The 17,196-nt window shown below is 55.9% G+C and overlaps 2 protein-coding genes across 5 annotated transcripts in view; both read right to left on the bottom strand.

Moving 5' to 3' along the window:
• Window positions 1–5,895: 5,895 nt before the first annotated feature.
• FOXJ1 (forkhead box J1) lies at window positions 5,896–12,641 on the bottom strand. Its single transcript, XM_054645294.2, has 3 exons — window positions 12,374–12,641; window positions 11,006–11,563; window positions 5,896–8,318 (listed from the first exon to the last, which is right to left on the bottom strand). Exons 2-3 carry the CDS (start codon window positions 11,504–11,506, stop codon window positions 7,518–7,520), a joined length of 1,302 nt encoding a protein of 433 aa, XP_054501269.1. The 5' UTR covers window positions 11,507–11,563; window positions 12,374–12,641; the 3' UTR covers window positions 5,896–7,517.
• A 1,721-nt stretch (window positions 12,642–14,362) lies between these two features.
• The window catches only part of RNF157 (ring finger protein 157), a 28,154-nt gene continuing 25,320 nt past the window's right edge, over window positions 14,363–17,196 (bottom strand). For 3 of the 4 annotated variants that reach the window (XM_054645005.2, XM_077188229.1, XM_077188230.1), the window contains 2 exons: window positions 17,152–17,192; window positions 14,363–16,718 (listed from right to left, as the gene is read on the bottom strand). In XM_054645005.2, coding sequence (XP_054500980.1) covers window positions 17,152–17,192 — 41 coding nt within the window. In that variant the 3' untranslated portion in view covers window positions 14,363–16,718. The remainder of the gene's footprint in view (window positions 16,719–17,151; window positions 17,193–17,196) is intronic. The other variant, XM_054645006.2, reaches the window with a different exon arrangement.

Genomic DNA, 17,196 nt, shown 5'->3' with positions numbered 1-17,196 from the left:
GGGTATGGGGTGTGCACCCAGGCATGTTCCCTTGGCTATTACATGCCCATGAACTTGAAGGGATGAGACAGGAACCAAATCCAGCACAGGACTTTGCCTCCCTGGTAACGCCTGAGCCCTTCTGACTTTGCTTTAATCCTGACCTGGGTCCAGAGCTCTGCAATGTGCCACAGGGATGTGCACTGCAATGTGCCACAGGGATGTGCACTGCCATGTGCCACAGGGATGTGCACTGCTCCTGGAAAACCAGGTCCACTTGAGCTTCAGCAGCTTCCCAGGCATTTCTGTGTGGCCCTGAGCAGGGCCATGCCAGTGCTGCTGCTCCAGGGAAGGATGTGGCACAGCTGGAATTGCCCTGAAACAGAGCCTAGCAGGGAAATCCCTCAAGAGCCCTCCCTACTCCTTGCAGAAAGAGCTCAAGGCAATCAGCCCCTCCAAGGCTGGCCCCAGAAGCCCCTCAAGCTTTCAACTATCACAGACCCAAGCTGTGCTCTCCTTCCCTCTGGCTTTATTTGCAGAGGGAATTAAGGTCCTGCTGGGAAAACCTCCCCTGTGCTCTGATAACTGCCTGCAGAGCCAGCTCTAAATGGCTTTTTGTAAATGAAAGCCCAGGATTAACGAGGTTCCCCTCGTCACTGTTTACTTAGTGCTCTGCCAGAGTGAGGGGAGCAGGATAGAGACCCCCTGCTCTGGGCAAGCCCCTCGGGCCACCAAGGAGCTGGCACAAACTGGGGACTAGCAAGGTGCCACCCAGCACCTGGCAGGGCCTCCCTGGAGCAGGAGGTTGCCAGAGGGGTTTGGGATGGTGGGATGTGTGTGCACGTAGCAGGAGCCTTGGTCTGGGACAGGGCATCTCCAGGGCACTGTGTTTTGTGAGCTGGGGGCCAGCCTGGGGGATGATGCTCATTTTCTTCCTATGCCACGTTGCTGGGGAAGGAAGGGGGGTGTTTGCCATGCGGGTTGGTGCTGGGCACACATCCCCCACGTGACAGGAACGGGGAGGCTGTGCTGGGCTGCAGCTGGCCCCATCCCCTCGGCAGAAATCCACTCAGGGATGGCAAAGAGCTGCCACTGAGGCCTTGGGGTCTGCTGCGGGGTGCAGCCCCGGGCAGAGGGGACTCTTCAGTCATCCCTGCCTGCCTGAAGCAGGACAAGGGGGTCCTGACTCTGTCTGCTGCACTCCCAGGGACTGGAGCCACCACAGCCGCCCTGCACAGCTCCGACCTTTGGATGTTTGCACATTCCTGCCTGTTAATGTGTCTCATAACCAAAAGCTGCCAGGATGGAGCATTACTCCCCCCAGCACTTGCCAGGCTGCTCCCTCCCATTCCCCAGCTGAGGATTGGCACTGACCCCATACTGGGAGGGAGCATGGGCTCCCCAGAGGAGCAAAACCTGATGCCTCTGGTAGGAGTGAAGACACCAGTGAGCCCCAAATGCTCCTAAGGCTCCTGGGGCAGGCAGCAATCACCTCTCCCAGCCAGGCATGGGGAAAAGGAACAACATTTCAGAGCAGAGCCGTGCTTCCCTCGGCTGCCAGGCTGGCACAGTGCCCACCAGCACAGTGCCAGGCCAAATTCTTTGCAATTTCTAGGTCAACACCCGCCTCTCGTAATGCCCTGAGCCCTCCTGCTGCCTGTGCCAGCCTCCAGCCCAGTGGTCCCTGTGCACAGGACAGGAGCATCCCAAAGGATCCACTCCTGACTGCTGCTCATCCTGGCTGGCCCCATCTGTAAGCCCTGAATATTTGTCCCTCATTGCTCTGAATTGGGCCATTCCCCAAACACTTGGCTCTGCCCAAGCAGCACCCACAAGAGAGCTGTGTCCAGGCAGTGCACAGCCTGCAGCCTGCCCCTGTTTCCACCCTTTTTGAGGGGTGTAAGACCCATCCCAAGGAGTCAGTACCAAAGGAGTGTGTTTGCTTTGGATTTCTAAAGCCATTTTCTCACTGTCATGATGGCAGTGAAAAAACCCCCACAATCTCAAGACATGGGACGGTCCTAACACTCCAAACCTGGAAATAAATCACCTGGAAAAACAGCCTTTGTAAAGAAATCCCCGTGGCCCCGGTGCTTGTTTGCAAACCGGCCAAGTTTCGACCTTGGCATGACGTGGCTCCCCAAAGGAGGAGGCAATGCTGGCATGGCTCCAGCAGCTCAGCCCCTCCACTGGGGGCTGGCTGTGTCCCCCCATGCCCACAGGGACCCCTTTGCACGGCATCAGCCGGGCTGGAGGAGCAGGAGCCCTGCAGGGCTGCAGCCCCTGATCCGGGCATGCATCAGGGGGGCGGTGGGGCTGAGGATGAGGAGGAGGAGGAAGGGGCAGCCGAGCGCGTCCATGTGCCGGCTCTTACGCAGGGGCTGTTGCATTGTGGCCGGCGGCACTCCCCCCCTCCCCTGTGCGGGGCAAGCCCCGGCCTGCCGGGACATTGTGCCAGCCGGGAACAGCCACTGGCAACGGGCACTGACCCGTCCCGGGGCTCCCTGGGGGCACAGAGGGACGTGGGCACCCGAGGGGATTCTGCTGGATGTGCTCCTCCTGCCAGAGGGTGCAGAGCCCCACACACCGCACAAGGGCAGGGCTGAAATAGCTGCAGACCTGCCGAGAGAATCAGGTTCTGAGCCACATCAGCCCTGCCTCAGTTTCCCCATCAGGGCACTGCAAGCGATCCGGGCTGTGTGAGTGCTGCAGGTGCAAGGTCACTGCTGGAAGAGCAGGGCAGGGGCTTTGCCCCCTCTCTGTTCTCAAAGCCAGCTCACCCAGCACCCTGCAGCCCCCACAGAAGTGCTCACATCCAGCCTGATCCCTTCCAGCCATGGGGCTCAGCACAACCTGTCTGCAATTTGCTGGGGCACCTCCAGCCCATCAGGTATAAAACACTACAGAAATCAGCATCACAGAGCAAGGAGTCCCTGAGCTGTCCCCAAGCCCTGCCGTGTGTAGTGCCAGGCTGCCCCAATGCCATCCCCATCCCATCCCCACCAGGGACCTGCTGTCCCAAATAGATCTCCCTGTCCGAGTGTGGTTCCCAAGGGGTTTCCCATCCATGTGAAGTCCCGGGTGCATGTTTGGGAACATGATTTTTCCCAAACTTTGGAGGTTCATTCATTGCTATGCAAGGCGAGTCCATTCCCTACCCTCCTCCATCCTGTTCCCCCTTCTCCCCCCTCACCACTCCAACCATCCCAGCCCAGGATGTTAAAATGGGCTGAATTTTTTCACGATGAGAGGGGAAAAAATTTTTAGAAATCTGGGGATGAAGAGAGAACCCATGAGCTGTGACCTCCTCCAAATTCAAGGCACCAAATCCACACAAGGAAAACAAAAGGCAGTGAGATTAGCATTTCCAAACAGAGCAGAGATGGCCCCAATCTTTGAGCTGTTTATTCTAGGGTTGATTTTCAATATTTAGGATGATTAGCAAGTGAAAGCCGGCTGTTGCCAGAATGGCTCCATGCCAGCCCCACACTCAATGGAGGGAAAAGAAAGACACGGCAAGAAAGGGAGAGAAAAGAAGGGCTTATGTGTATATTTTTTCTCCCTCTGTGAACGGGAGATTGGTTTGAGGTGTCAATGTTTGCCCATCAGGGATGGATGATGGATGAGGGGACGGCTGGAGAAATAGCAGAAATAAATAATAAAGGAATCATTGCCATGTGCTTAATAACCAGCTGGGGAAGGACCTCACTAGGACAGCGAGCCGAGCTTGCAGAGAGCTTTTGGAGCTGGGTTCTTCCCAGACCCCCTTTGCTGGGTGCTGGTGGATGCCCCAAAATGCAGCCAGCTCTGGAGTGCTCTGGTTCATTGCTTGCAGCAGGGGGACACTCCCAGCACGGGGTCCCCTGTTGGGGAAGATGAAACAGGAAAGCCTTATAAATATGATTGCCTGACAAAAGATTTTGAGAATATAGAAACTATAAGCAAGATTGAAATGAAAGCAAGCTTTGAGATCCCTTAGTTACTGAACAACAGGAAAACAATGGTGTGGCCAGCTGAAGGTAATCCCCTTTTGATGGAACAACACCCTCTGCTTGCAGACAGGCCCAAGGGTCAGAGCAGACCCTACAGCTTGGCAGAAGGGGCCCAAAGAGGAGTTTTTAGGGTTTAAAATATAACACAGTATGGTAATCTGGTGATTCTTATAGGCTGTATGTAAATGCTATAGAATTTGTATATTGTACTAGATTGGTTAGTGAGAATCAGAATATTCAACACAGAAGAAGATTTATTGTATTGTAAGGAGAACCTCACTCTCTTACCCTCGCATCCTCTCTCCCCCTCTCTCCTCTCAGGCCTGCTCTGAGCTGTGGCTGGCAGCTCCCAGCAGGGCCCTGCACCCAGGCCCTTTGCAATAAACCCCAAGTTCCACAACCTGGCTTCAGAGATCTCTCGTCTCCATCCATCCCCACCATCCTACCCCCGATGCTCCGACAGTCCCCAGCCCATCCCTGCCCCTGTGCCGGGCGAATGGCGGGGCTGGAGCAGCCCCAGCCCCGGCTCAGCCCCGCTGCCACCGGCAAGCCCGGGCAGGCCCCGGCTGCCGGGTCCCGACCTCGCTGCTGGCACCGAGCACAGCCGCGCTTTGTGCCCCGCGCCCCTGCGAGGCGATGCCACCACCCCGAGCAGCCCCGGCTCCTGCACCTCCTGGCTGCCGCTCGGAAAAACACCACCCCCTCCGAGCTATCTCACCCAAAGAAAGGAAAATTCACGTCCAAGTCGGTTTGGTTGCTTTCAGCTGCTGAACAAAACGGGGTTGTTTCAGGCCTCGCCTGGTGCCTCCTTTATATTCACGCTTTCTCACTTTAAACCCCTCGGCTGGCTCTGGCAGGCTGGAATATTTTTTCCTGGCAAGGTTGTTTTTTTAAGTCCCTTGGCAGGGTGGGGATACTGGAGGCTTCTCTTTTGCAGGGGGTTTGAAAACAGTACTACGTGTTTGTGCCTGGCAAAACAAACTGAAGAAGTGGTCTGAGGGGCAGGGAAGTGCCAGCTTTTTGCAGCCCTGAAGTGCCACCGGTTCTGGAGCGGGAAGAAGGGAGCAGCTCTTCCAACAAGGAGCTGAGAGGAGGAGAAGCCAGGACAAGGAATTCCTTAATGCCTTCTGGTATTCATGGCCCCCAATACCCCAAAGCTGAAAGGAAAGCCCAGATCTGCCTCTAAATTCCCCCCCCCCGCCCCCAGACACATCAAAGCTGCTCCCCAGGGACAACCCCACCTTTTCCCAAGGTCAGCATCCTGCCTTCCCAGCACAAACCATACACAGACCAAGGCAAGGGTCTGTCCTGAGCCCAGGCCTTATTTTGGGTTGAGATTGGGAGCAGCTGTAGCAGCTCTGGGACTGCCTGCTGCTGGGGTGCCTGGTGCTGAGGGATCCAGCAGATCCCTGGGGAGCTGAGAGGGTGCTCCTCATGTGCTCCCCAGGAGAAGGGGGCTGTGTCCTCAGGGCAAGAGGGTTGGGACATGCAGGAGTGGGTGCCCCAAAGCTGGAGCAGCCCCAGACAGGCTCTGGAGGGGGATCTCTGTGCAGCTTCTCTCCCCACCCTGCACCCAAAGGGGCTCTGAAGCCACTTGGGCATCCTGGAGCATCTACAGGGCCAGGTGGAGACACAGCACAAGCAGAGGGACCTGCCAGCCCCAGGAGCTCCCTGCAGGGCCAGGGAAGGTTATTCCCAGGGTTGGAGCAGCTCCCAGGGCTCAGGACACCAGGCACAGCCAACCTTGTGTCACACAGGTGGTGTGTAAGCATTGTCTCACTGAGGTTGGTTTGTGCCTCAGTTTCCCCACAGGGAATTTGCACAGTTGTGCAAGTGGGTGAGAGCTCCTGTGTGCTGGGACTGGGTTTACAAACAGGGCTGGGCTGGGGAAAGGAAACAAAGAGGCAAAAGGGGTTTTTTCTTCTCCATTTTTTTTCTTTATTATTATTTTTTTTAAATTTGTAAATAACTTTGCATGAAAAAGTTAAATTGCACAAGTATCTCTGTAGTTCTCCAACATAATCCCCAAAGCAGGAAAACAGAAGAAAAACAGCAAGTAAAAAGAAACACTGTCAATACAAACAACTACACAGACCCCAAAGCCCCTCCTAAGTGCTTTTGCAACCAAAACAGAATCTAAATACAATCTTCAATTTCTTTTGCCAAATCTAAGACACACCACTAAAATTCCAGCTTCTACTTGCTCCTACCTAAAGGCTGCTCTACCTCTCACAGCCTACAGCAAAGCAGAGGCAAAGAATCTGGTTCTTGAGAGCTTCAAGTCAAGTTTCAGCAGAGTTTGGCTCTGCTCCCAAAGTATTTCCAAGTTACCTTGCACCGACCCCACCACGCTCTCACTGCACGCCAAGCCAAAGGGCCCAAAGCTCCTCTTTGTGTGGATCCCAAGGTCTCCCCTGGCTGGATGGGACTTCATTCCCACTGCTGTCCCCTGTTGCATGCAGAGTCTTTGGCCTGAGCTCCTGGATGGAGCCTGGATGTGGATTTCTCTCCTCCTCAGCCCCAGCTGGGAGCGTTCAGTGGCTCCATCACCATCAGCTGAGGACCAGCCATGGGGTTTTCCTTGCACTCAGAGCCTGATGGAAGAGCTGGAGAAGTGAAGAGCAACAGTCTTGGACCAAAAAAGCAGAGAGGGGCTATGTCAGTGGGTGAGAGAGAGGGTCCATGGTGCTCCAGACCCTTTGGCAACTGCAGCAGGGGTTTTGGGTACAGAAAATACAAAAGCTGGTTTTGGGAGCATCCCTGTCCCTGCTGCTCCTCTCCTGCCAGGGCCAGTTCCTGGATTCTTCACAAAACCTGGTGGTGCAGGAGTCCTCCCTTGTGTGGTCTTGTTTTACAGAACAGTGAACACAAAACCTTTAAACAGTGAAAATATAAAACAACTCTCAAACTGCATTTCCAGTCTTCCCCTCCCCCCTTAAGAAATTCTAGTGCTAAAAAATATAGATTTCTTTGAATATATAATATATAATAGATTATATAAAAACATCTAAAGAGGCACACTTGCTGAGTTTATAAACCTTTTCTTCTTCCCTAGGCACAAATCAGCTGGGATGTTGAACTTGGAGAATCCAGAAGGGACCTGTATTTTCTTACCAGCTAATTATCACACTGTACCTACCAACTGCACTGAGACAGAAAAAGGAAAGACAGAGAAACAAAGAGGTGTGGAAATTGCACTTTAGTCTATCAAATCCTAAGCCACCAGGAATCTCATGTCTTAGATGGGATTTCACAGGTAATTTTAGCCCTGATGGAAAAGAACCCATCATAATTCACATTTCTTTTTTTTAAAGTAAAATGTAAAAAAATAAGTAGTGTTGACTTTCTTCTCTTGAGAAAAACTAGAGATTTCTGAGGTGTCCTTTGGAGACACAGCAGGCAGTTCCTGGGGTGGTAGGTTCTTCTCCCTGGTGTTTCTGGGAATAACCTTACAATGAAGCTGGTAAAAGTCACCTCTAGGTGGGCATCTCTAGGAAATCTTGTCCCTTGTAAGTCCCAGCTTGGGGAGAGCATCCTACAAAAGCCTTACAAGAGGCGTGCCAGGCTGCTCAGGTTGATGACATCTGCCAGCAAAGAGGCATCGATGTCTTCAAACACCTGGTCGATGTTGACACAGTTGGAGAGGTAATCATTTGTCCCTTCATCCCAGGGATGCTCCAAGAAAGTGGTGGCCATGAGGGTTTCATTAAAGTCCAGGCTGTACTGGTTGGATTCAGTGACAACTTGCTCCTGCCCCTGGGGACACTCCACATGCTGCCCTTGTCCTGTCCAGTCCAGGTCACACGTGACAGGGTTGACGGAAGGTGGGAGCTCCATATCCACCAGAGTGGAGAAGTCTCCATTGAGGTTGGTGTTAAAGACAGTTTCCCAGTCAAAGACACCTTTCAGGGAGCCCAGCTCAGTCTGCTCCTCCTGGGTCATCAGGGCTGAGCTGGGGAGCCGGGCCGCCTTGGCCGTGGGCAGGGGCGAGGGCTGCTTGCGCTTCTGCCCCGCGTTGGTACCCACGGGGCTCCAGCTCTGGCTGCTGGTGCTTTCCTCAAACTCTTTGAGCAGCTGCTGCGATGCCACGTTGGCCTCCAGGAGGTTGTTGGAGCTGCAGGAGGAGGAGGCTGGGCTGCCAACGTGCCGTGCCTCTGTCTGGACTCTCCCAGAGAAGGCCGGGTGGATCTGCACCGGGGACATCCTCCGCTTCTTGTAGGTCCCGTACTTGAGCCGGTTGGCATAGTAGGGGTCCAGCTTCCAAAATCCACCTTTCCCCGGCTCGTCTTTCTGTCGAGGCACCTTGATGAAGGACTTGTTCAAGGACAGGTTGTGCCTGATGGAGTTCTGCAGCCAAAAGAGAAAGAAACCAAGGCTGAATGCTTGTCTGCTGTGGGACCTACCTGTGTGGGGAGGCTGGTGGAGGTTGTCAGCAAGGACCTTTGAGAAAACAAAGCAGAACTGACAACATCCAGGCATCCAAGGCTATATGCCCAGCAGGAAGTCCCTCAAACTCCTGAGTTTTCCCCCCTGAGTCTCCAGCAGTTTTCCTGTCTCATCCAGCCAAAGGCAGCAGGAGCCAAGGGGTTCAAGCTAGGACGTGCCACCCAATGGGAAGATTTTGGGCAGCTCTCCTTGGCTGGAAATTGGGGCCATGGGGCCTTGAGTCATGCAGAGCACTGGGAGAAACTGGCTTGAATTGCTCTAGTCATGGAGCTAGGCTGGAGGAGGTTGGAGACTCCTTTGTGCCAGGGAGGAGGAGGTGGATCTCTACACCCATGTGGCCACGGCCCCTTTACAAGGGGCAACACATGGCAGCACTGTGGGGGGATGGCAATCAGGGCCCTGCTGGCATCCCCCAGTTCAACTGTGCCTATTGTTAGTGTTGAGAGGAAAATATGTGGACAAAACATAGGCACCATGCCTTCCCCCAGCCAGGCTGGCACAAATCAGACGGGAGAACATGGAGAGACACGTGGGCTGTTCCACCCTGCGTGTCCCCAGAGGTGCCTCCTGGCCCAGGGAAACTCAGTGTGAAATCACTGCATCTTCATCAGCCACTGCTCAAATAAGCTGAGGGAAAAAAAAGGAGGGTGGGGGGGGAAGAAAAGGAGGAGTTTCTGCTCCCGTCGAGCTGTTCTGAAACCCTGAATGTGCCTGGAGTGATGTGAATAATCAGAAAGGAAACTCAGTTATTGGGCAAATAACCCAGCGTTGGACTCCACAAAGCCAGGACTGTACTGAGAGATTGGATATGGTAGAGGTGGTTTTTTTTTTTTTAATGTTGCCTGGATATCTTTATGCTTATTCATCCATAATCCGTAGTGCCGAATAGGAAAAACAAGGCTCAATTGCTTAGAGCTGTTGAAAAACATGCACACACACACTCACACACACACAACAAAACCCTCCTCTGGGCTGAAGCTCCTTGGGTTTGTTGGCTCCTCTCCAAAGCACTCAGCTCCCACAGGAATATATCCATCTCCCCCCCAGACTATGGGTGGCATGACCTTTCCAGGCTGTCTTCACGTACGGGAATCGGGATAGGGGATGAGAACACAGCCTCGACAAGAAAGAAAAGGAAAAAAAAAGAAAGGAAAGGGGAAAAAAAGTGAAAAGAAACAAAAGATTTTTTAAAAAAGGGAAGGAAAAGAAAAGAGAAGAAAAAAGAACACAGATATTCCCCCACACAATCCAGGCTGTGGTAACTCCAATTTTACTGTGTAATGAAATTTTACAAGGTTCAGAGACTTGAAAGCTGAATTCTCTGCTGCCCATCTCTCCTCCCCATCCCAAACTTTGCTCAGCCCAGGCTGAATTATTACTCAGCCAGTCAACATATTTATCATTCCTGCCTGCAACGGTCCAGGGTACCCCCTGCATCTCTGCGGAGAGGGATTGAAAACCTTCTTTCTTTTTTTAATGAACACATTTAATTAAAAACGTTGTGAATGCCCAGCCATGAAGTGTGCAGGAAAAAGTCAACTCGTTGGCACCCAGCTCCTGCTTCCAAATCACTTTCATAGGAGTGTGAGAGGGGGACCAAGATGGCCCTGGAGGGGGACCAGGAAAGATTCCCTTCCCCATGATGGCCTTCAAAAGCCACTGGAGACCCACCTGCCTGGAGAGAAGGTCGGCAATGCCTGGGCTTTGCAGTGGGGTTCTCCAGCTTTGCTTGGATGGGCACTGCCATCAGGATTAGTGACACACTGTGGATTTGGGATGGGAATAACCCCAGAGGATGGATGAGCCCCCCAGGGCCCTCCAGCCCTGCCTTATCCTAGAAAACCTCATGTGCCAGAGGTCTCCTCATGTGACAGAGGAGGGCAGTGAGCCAAGGTGGCTGGGAAAAGCCCCTGGGCTTCAGGCTGTCCCCAAAGCTTGTGAGCCTGGGGGCTGTCCCCTCCCCACTGGGGACATGCTCGTGCTAGCTGAGGACAGCAGCCCAAATTAACCCCTCCTGGGCTTCCCTCTGCAGCTCTCACCAGCTCATCCCAGTGATGGAGTCTCCTTGGCCTGTCCCTGGGGCCAGGAGCTCAGTACTCTGCCCTGCTTAGAAAGCAGCAGCATTTCAGCATATCCCAGTGGGACATTGTCCAACAAGTGGCATCTCCATCCCTCCCCCATGCCTGGTGTTCAGCACCCAGGGACACTCGACCTGGCACCTTCTCCACGTGTGCTCAACCCTGAGGGACCCAGGGCCCCATGAGAACTCCAGGAATGGAGGGACTGAGAGGCTTTTGCCATGAAGCCAAGAGGAGTCTCAGATGCCAGGAGCCCAACAAGTACCTCCCTGCTCCCAAAATGGTCCTGGGCTCTCCCCCAGCATGGCTCCTTCCCTCTGCCACCCCTGTGGCCGTGGCATTTGTGCCCAGCCAAGTTCTTTCCCATTCCAGCCCTTCCCACTGGTGGCTGGTGTCACTCTTTTCCCAGTGGGATCCAGCAGCCCTGCAGGATCTTGTCTTGCAGGGTGGAGCTGTGGAAAGCCCAGCTCAGCCCTGCAGGGAGAGTGGCCAAGGCTCCACATCCCCTACCTGCCAGGTGGGATCAGCGTGTCGGAAGTAGCAGAAGTTGTCAGTAATCCACTTGTAGATGGCAGAGAGGGTGATTTTGGGTTTATTGCTGGCTTCCATGGCCATGCAGATGAGGGTGGCGTACGAGTAGGGTGGCTTGACGTGAGGGTTGGTCTTGTAGTCGATGTCCCCTGCCAGATGAGGGGGCACAGCCGGGTCGTGGTGCGTGCTGGAGGAGGAGGTGGAGGAGGAGACGGGCGTGCAGGGGGTGTGGCGTGTGCCCTTGCAGGCCGGGTCAGCGGCCAGGGGCGAGCACGGCGACTCGAAATCAGCCAGGCTGAACAGACTCTCACTCATGGTGTAACAGTCCTGCGGGTCTGAGCCGGAGTATAACTGAGGCAGGCCAGTCTGGGCCACTGTGAAGTCCCTCAGCCACATGAGGTCTGGCAGGCTGTCATCCAGGTCTTCCTCCACGCACTTCAATTTGCCCTTGGCTTTCAGTGCTTGGCCTGGCCACGCCATGCCTCCCTCGGTGCTTCCCAGGCTGCACGTGAACGGGAGGAAGGGATGGGGCAGGTCCTGCAATAGCAACAGGGACAGGGATGAGGTTCCCCAAGGTGCAGTCTCTCTCTGACAGCCAGGCAGGGTCAGCCCTGGGTGCTCCTGGAGCTGCTGGGTGAGACCCACCCCTGGTGTGCTGTGCAGGTGACCTGCAATGCCTGCTCTGAGGGGCTTTAGCACCCTTGAGCCTCGGGGAAATTCCCTCAAACTCCTCCACCTCTGTGTCACCCACTGACCCTGAGGGGCTTTAGCAGCCTTAAACCTCAGGGAAATTCCCTCAAACTCCTACACCTCAGTGTCACCCACCGACCTGCTGCCCAGCAAGCTCTTGGCTGAAAAAGAATTTTTAAAAACCCAACAGAAAGCCCCTCAAACAACCAAAACCCAGCCCTACCAGGCCACAAAGTGAGGTTATTTCTTGGGAACACACATCTCTGGATACATGGCACTCACAGGACTGACTCTCAGCATTCCCCACCAGGACAAAATACTTTAAAGTTTCCCCCCCTCGCAGCCAGCCTCTCTCAGTTTGATTCTAATTCTGCTTTTACTTCCCGTGGTACCCAGAAACAACTCAGGGGTAGGTTGGGGGAACTGGCGGGGTCCCACCCTGAGCACACCCTGAGTAAGAGCGAGCTGGCAGCTTCAAACTCTGGGGAGTCCTGTGTCGAGGATGTCAATTTTAACCCGAAATCCCGAGTGTTTGGGCCAGGAGGGAGCGCCGGGAGGGCGCACACCCAGAACCGCTCCCCCGCGCACACCCCCCGCCCCGAACGGCGGCTCCGGCCGCGCTGCCCCTCCCGCCCCCCTCCCGCCGCATCCCCTTACCCCGTGCCGGTGTCGGTGTCGCCCCCCGGCAGGCAAAGTTCACGACACAGTAAGAAGCTTCTGGAAAAACGGGAGACGAGAGGGGAAAAAAACACCAAAAAAATTCCAAAAAAAAAAAAAAGAAAAAAGGAGGGGGAAGTAAGAAAAGAAAAGGGGAAAGAGAGGCCCGGTGGGTGCCGGGGTCGCCCGTGCCGGCCGCTGCGGGGTGCCCGGGCCGGGCCGTGCCCGCCGAGCCGCCGTGAGCCGCGGCCGCCCCGGCGCGGGGTTAAGTAGCGGCTCCGGGAGGCTTCGCGCGTTGCCATGGCGACGCCACGCCCCGTAAACATCCTCCGGGCACGCCATTGGCCCGCGCGTTGCCATGGGGACAGGGGCGGGACCCAGGGATGCCGCGGGACGCCGCAGCCCGGGCCGGAGAGATGGGGAGGCTCTGGGGGGACTCTGGGGTGACCTTATCGCGGCTGTTCCGCTCCTGAAGAGAGACGTGACAAGGCTGGAGAGAGCCCGAAGGGACTGGGAGGCTCTGGGGGGACTCTGGGGGGACTCTGGGGTGACCTTATCGCGGCTGTTCCGCTCCTGAAGGGAGCCGTGACAAGGCTGGAGAGAGCCCCGAGAGACTGGGAGGTTCTGGGGTGACCTTATGGCGGCTTTCCCTCACCTGAAGGGAGCCATGAGAAGGCTGGAGAGGGCTGAGCCCAGCCCGGGAGATAGGAAGGCTCTGAGCTGACCTTATCGCGGCTGTTCCGCTCCTGAAGGGAGACGTGACAAGGCTGGAGAGAGCCCAGAGAGACTGGGAGGCTCTGGGGTGACCTTATCGTGGCTTTTCTGCACCTGAAGGGAGCCATGAGGAGGCTAGAGAGGGACTTTGGGCATGTGGTGATAGGAGAAAGGGGAATGGCTTCAAACCGAAAGAGAGTAGGTTTAGGTTGGATGATAGGACAAAATTCTTGTGAGGGTGGTGGAACAGGTTGCTCAGAGAAGCTGTGGATGGAATAGTTCAAGGCCAGGTTGGATGGAGCTTGGAGCAGCCTGGGTTAGTGGAAGGTGTCCTTGCCTGTAGTGTGGGGGGTTGGAGCAGGATGATCTTTGATATCTGTTCCAACCCAAACCGTTTGTGATTCTATACAAACCTGTGTCCTGCCCCTCCAGGGGCATCCCCAGCCCTTTTCCTGCTACCTGTGCCCTCATCCGCCTTCTTCTGATGCATCCACAGCAGTGAGGGCAAAGCAGAAGAGGGGCTGGCAGACTCCAAAAATAAAGGATGGAGTCTGCCTTCATTTAATTTAAAAAATTACAGCCACAGGCTTCTCTAAGAAATCCCTGCCCCCTAACTGCTGTTCTGATAGCTTTAACAGAGCCAGGGAAGGATCTCTTTGAAGGAGCTGACCATCTGCAAGCCATTCCCCTCAGCTTGTTCAGTCATGGGTTGGACTCGATTATCTCAGAGGCCTTTTCCAACCACATTGATTCTGATTTTGACTCTGATTCAGCTGCAAGTTGCTTCCCCCCCACCATCATCAGCCCCTTCTACTAAGCCCAAATTGCAAGCCCCCTTACAGCCCTCCTCACCTTGAAGACTTCAGCTCCCAGCACACAATTTCTTCCCCACCACTGGAGGATTTCTCTTGCATGAGCTCCCAGCTCTTTGTTGCTCCTCTTCTCCCCCAGGAAAAGTTCCCTCTGGGTGTCCTCATCCATCCCAGCAGTGACAGGGCCACCCACACCACACAGCAGGAAGATGCCTCTACCCCAGGCCAGACTCTTCCTGCAGAGGTTTAGTTTGCATTTGCCCTTTCTCCATCCTGGCAGGATTTAGGATAGTTGGGAATGCAGGTTGGGAAGTGTTTTAGGACATTTGGATCAGCTGGGCTGTTTTGGAGGAGGTACTGGGTGACAGGTGAGTGGGTGCTCCCAGCCCAAAAGGGTTTTTACTGACCAAATCCCCCAAACCCCGACTGCCCTCACCCTGACCCCACAAAATGACTCTAGACATTTTGTCGACATAAGATACCCTTTATTAAACATACTCTTAAAATCCAAAACATGCTCAAAGCAAAATCATAAGCAGCAATCTGGTTTCCTTCCTTAAATCCCTGACACGTGGGTCACTGGAACGAGGGGCTGTCACCTTCCACCCCGCGCTGCCTGCCCCTCATCCCGCCTGGGTGGCCGAGGACGGCGCTGATGTCACTCGTGCCCAAATCCCGTCTCTCCTGTGCCACCCAGAGGATGGATTCCTTGCTCACAGCCAGGCAGCAGCGCTGCTCAGCCGCAGCATCCTCCCGGCTCCTCTCCATCGCTCTGAGCGAGGGCAGCGCCTGCCCGCAGCCACCCCGTGCGTTTGTCTGGCTCCAGCAGCCCTGGGGACACCGCTCAGACGAGCCAGAAAACGCTCACGGTCTCTCCTAAGTCCTCCTTGCTCTGCTGGCAGCCACAAGCACAGCTGCAGCCTGTGCCAGGGTGCCAGGCCAGCTGTCCTTGTCCCCTTTGGAACCACGAGGAAGGTTGGGCTTTGGTAGACGAGGTGCCCCTGGAGCACCAGCCCGATTTTCTCTCCCCTGCCCATGCTGGAGCCTTAGGGAAGAGATGGCTGCCGTGGTTTTCTCAGCTCAGCATGCCAGTGAACCTCCAAAGCTGCTCCCGTGTGCTGCCGTGGCTCCTTAGGGCTGGGTCACCCAGCACGTCCCCAAACGGGGCACAGGGCTTGTCCCCACCACTTGAGCCCTCCCTGCTCTTGCAGCTCCCACCTGGCATGCCACAGGATGGCGTTTTGGAGATGTCACCCCCTGACATCAAACACCCAGCCCTGGGTTCCCAGGGAGGAATTTGGGAGCTGTTGAGCTTACAGGAGACACAGCCAGCCCAGGGGAGAGAGCAGTGGGATCGCTGGTCCTGGCAGGACCCACACACAGAAAGGCAGAGAAAACACCCCCAGCCCCCCCAAAGGGCTCCATCCCTCTCTAGGAGCCACAGTCATCATCAGCACAATTTTTCTGCCATGGGGATGGCACTGGGAACCTGCTTCCACCCTCCAGGGACCCTGCTGTCAGTGCAGGAGCATCTCTGTGCTAAGGTGGCTCTGAAATGCAGCTGTGTCCTGCAAAGAGGGGGAGGTGGCCTTTGCTGCCACAGCCATGTGACAAAACCAGGTGGGGAAAAGGGAGGCTCAGCTTCCCACCCTGGGCTGCCCCAAACAGCTCCAGAGCCTGCTGGATTGGGATGCAGGGTCTGATGCTGCTCCAAGTGATTTCTGACTGTCCCTGATGCTCTCTGGAGCGGAGCCTGGCCTCTGCCAGTGGCCCCACCAGGCCCCAAGGTCTGTGGCTTTGTCCCTCCTGCTTTACTATCCCTGTGTGTCTGCCCTTGGAGCAAAATCCACTTATGCTGCCAGCCCAGTGCTGGCCAGAGGGATAGGGATGGAGATGGGGGCAGCCCCCACACCCTCATCCACCCCTTGCTACAAAGTGTTATGGGGAGGGCAGGACGGGGGGCGTGGGGTGACACTTTTGGCACTTGTTCCAGAGAGAGGGCGCAGCCCAGAGCCCTGAGCCACAGCAGGGTGGAAGACAGAGGATAAATTGTCAATGCCCCAGGGGCTGGTGACTGGGCTGGGGGTGGTACCAGGCCTCCTGCCCACCCCTGCCACCTGCTCCATGCCTCGGGGCCAGGCCCAGGAGCCCAGGTGCTGCTCAGGAGAGCAGAGGGAGGGGCAGCTATGGGGGCAGAGTTACTGCCAGTGCATGAATGGGGACATCCCATGGCATGGGGACAGCCCATGGCAGGGCAGGGGCACAGGGCAGCAAACCTGGACGGGGGAGGTGACCCCCCATGAAAGTCAGCAGCTCATGCACCAAGGATGCCAATCCCAACACTCCTCCTAGAGCCCACAGCCCTGAACAGCGTCCTCCCATTGTCCCCACCCACCCACATCCCAGAACCCCTTGGTGAGGTGTCCCTGTCCCATCTGCTCCACACTTTGGAGGAGAGGAGGCTGGGGCTGTAAGATGATGAGGGGGGGCAGGAGGGACCCCAGCCCGTCCCCATTGGGGCTGGAGAATGGAAAGGTGCCAGTGGGGGGCTCCAAAGTAACATGGCTTTCAGCCCCCACACAAAAGTCAAGATTACCGTCTTTTCTTTTGAAAATCAGTCCTGGTACAGCCGAGGGGTGGCGGTGACGATGCCCAGGGTGCCCAGACACCAGGGTCCCTCTGGGTGGGCAGGGGGCTCCGTGCCCCCCCGAGGCTGAGCCCTCACACGGGCAGGGCGGGTGCTGCCTGCTCCGGGGGGCCCGGGGGGCAGCGGGGCCAGGTCTGCTGCAGCCCCACGTTGTTGTTGGCTGCCTCTGGGCCTGGGGGGAGAAAATGGGGGTTAGGGGCTCCCAAAGCCCACGGGTGCACTGAGCTCGTTTTTCCACGGGGGGTGTGATTTATTCTCCCAAAGCGACACCCACCTCCCCAGCCCCCCGTTGGGTTCTGGCTGCAGTGAAGGCTGGGGGTGCCTGCACTTACCTCTCCAGGCTGGGGAGCCCCTAAAAACCCCAATTTCTCAGGAATGCTGAGGGCCAAACGGGAAGCACAGTGGCTGGGTTTAAATTACCTAAATGAAGGGGGCCACCCATGCCCGGTGAGAGGCCCCATGCGGGTGGGGCTGCAGGTCAGGCACCAAGGGATGTCCCCTGGCCTGGGCAGTGAGGGGGCCACCAGCAATGGTGACAACGCAGTGCCAACCCCCGGGGGGACGGGGCACGGGGCAGATGCAGCTCTGGGGTCTCATGGTCTCACCTATTCCTCAATGTTAATGGGGCAGGAGTCCGGCACGGCGGCTGC

The sequence above is a fragment of the Agelaius phoeniceus genome, chromosome 19 (assembly GCF_051311805.1).
Source record: "Agelaius phoeniceus isolate bAgePho1 chromosome 19, bAgePho1.hap1, whole genome shotgun sequence".
NCBI classification, from domain to species: Eukaryota; Metazoa; Chordata; class Aves; order Passeriformes; family Icteridae; genus Agelaius; species Agelaius phoeniceus.
Note: the sequence above shows the minus strand (reverse complement) of the source record. Positions and strands in the feature narration are given on the sequence as shown.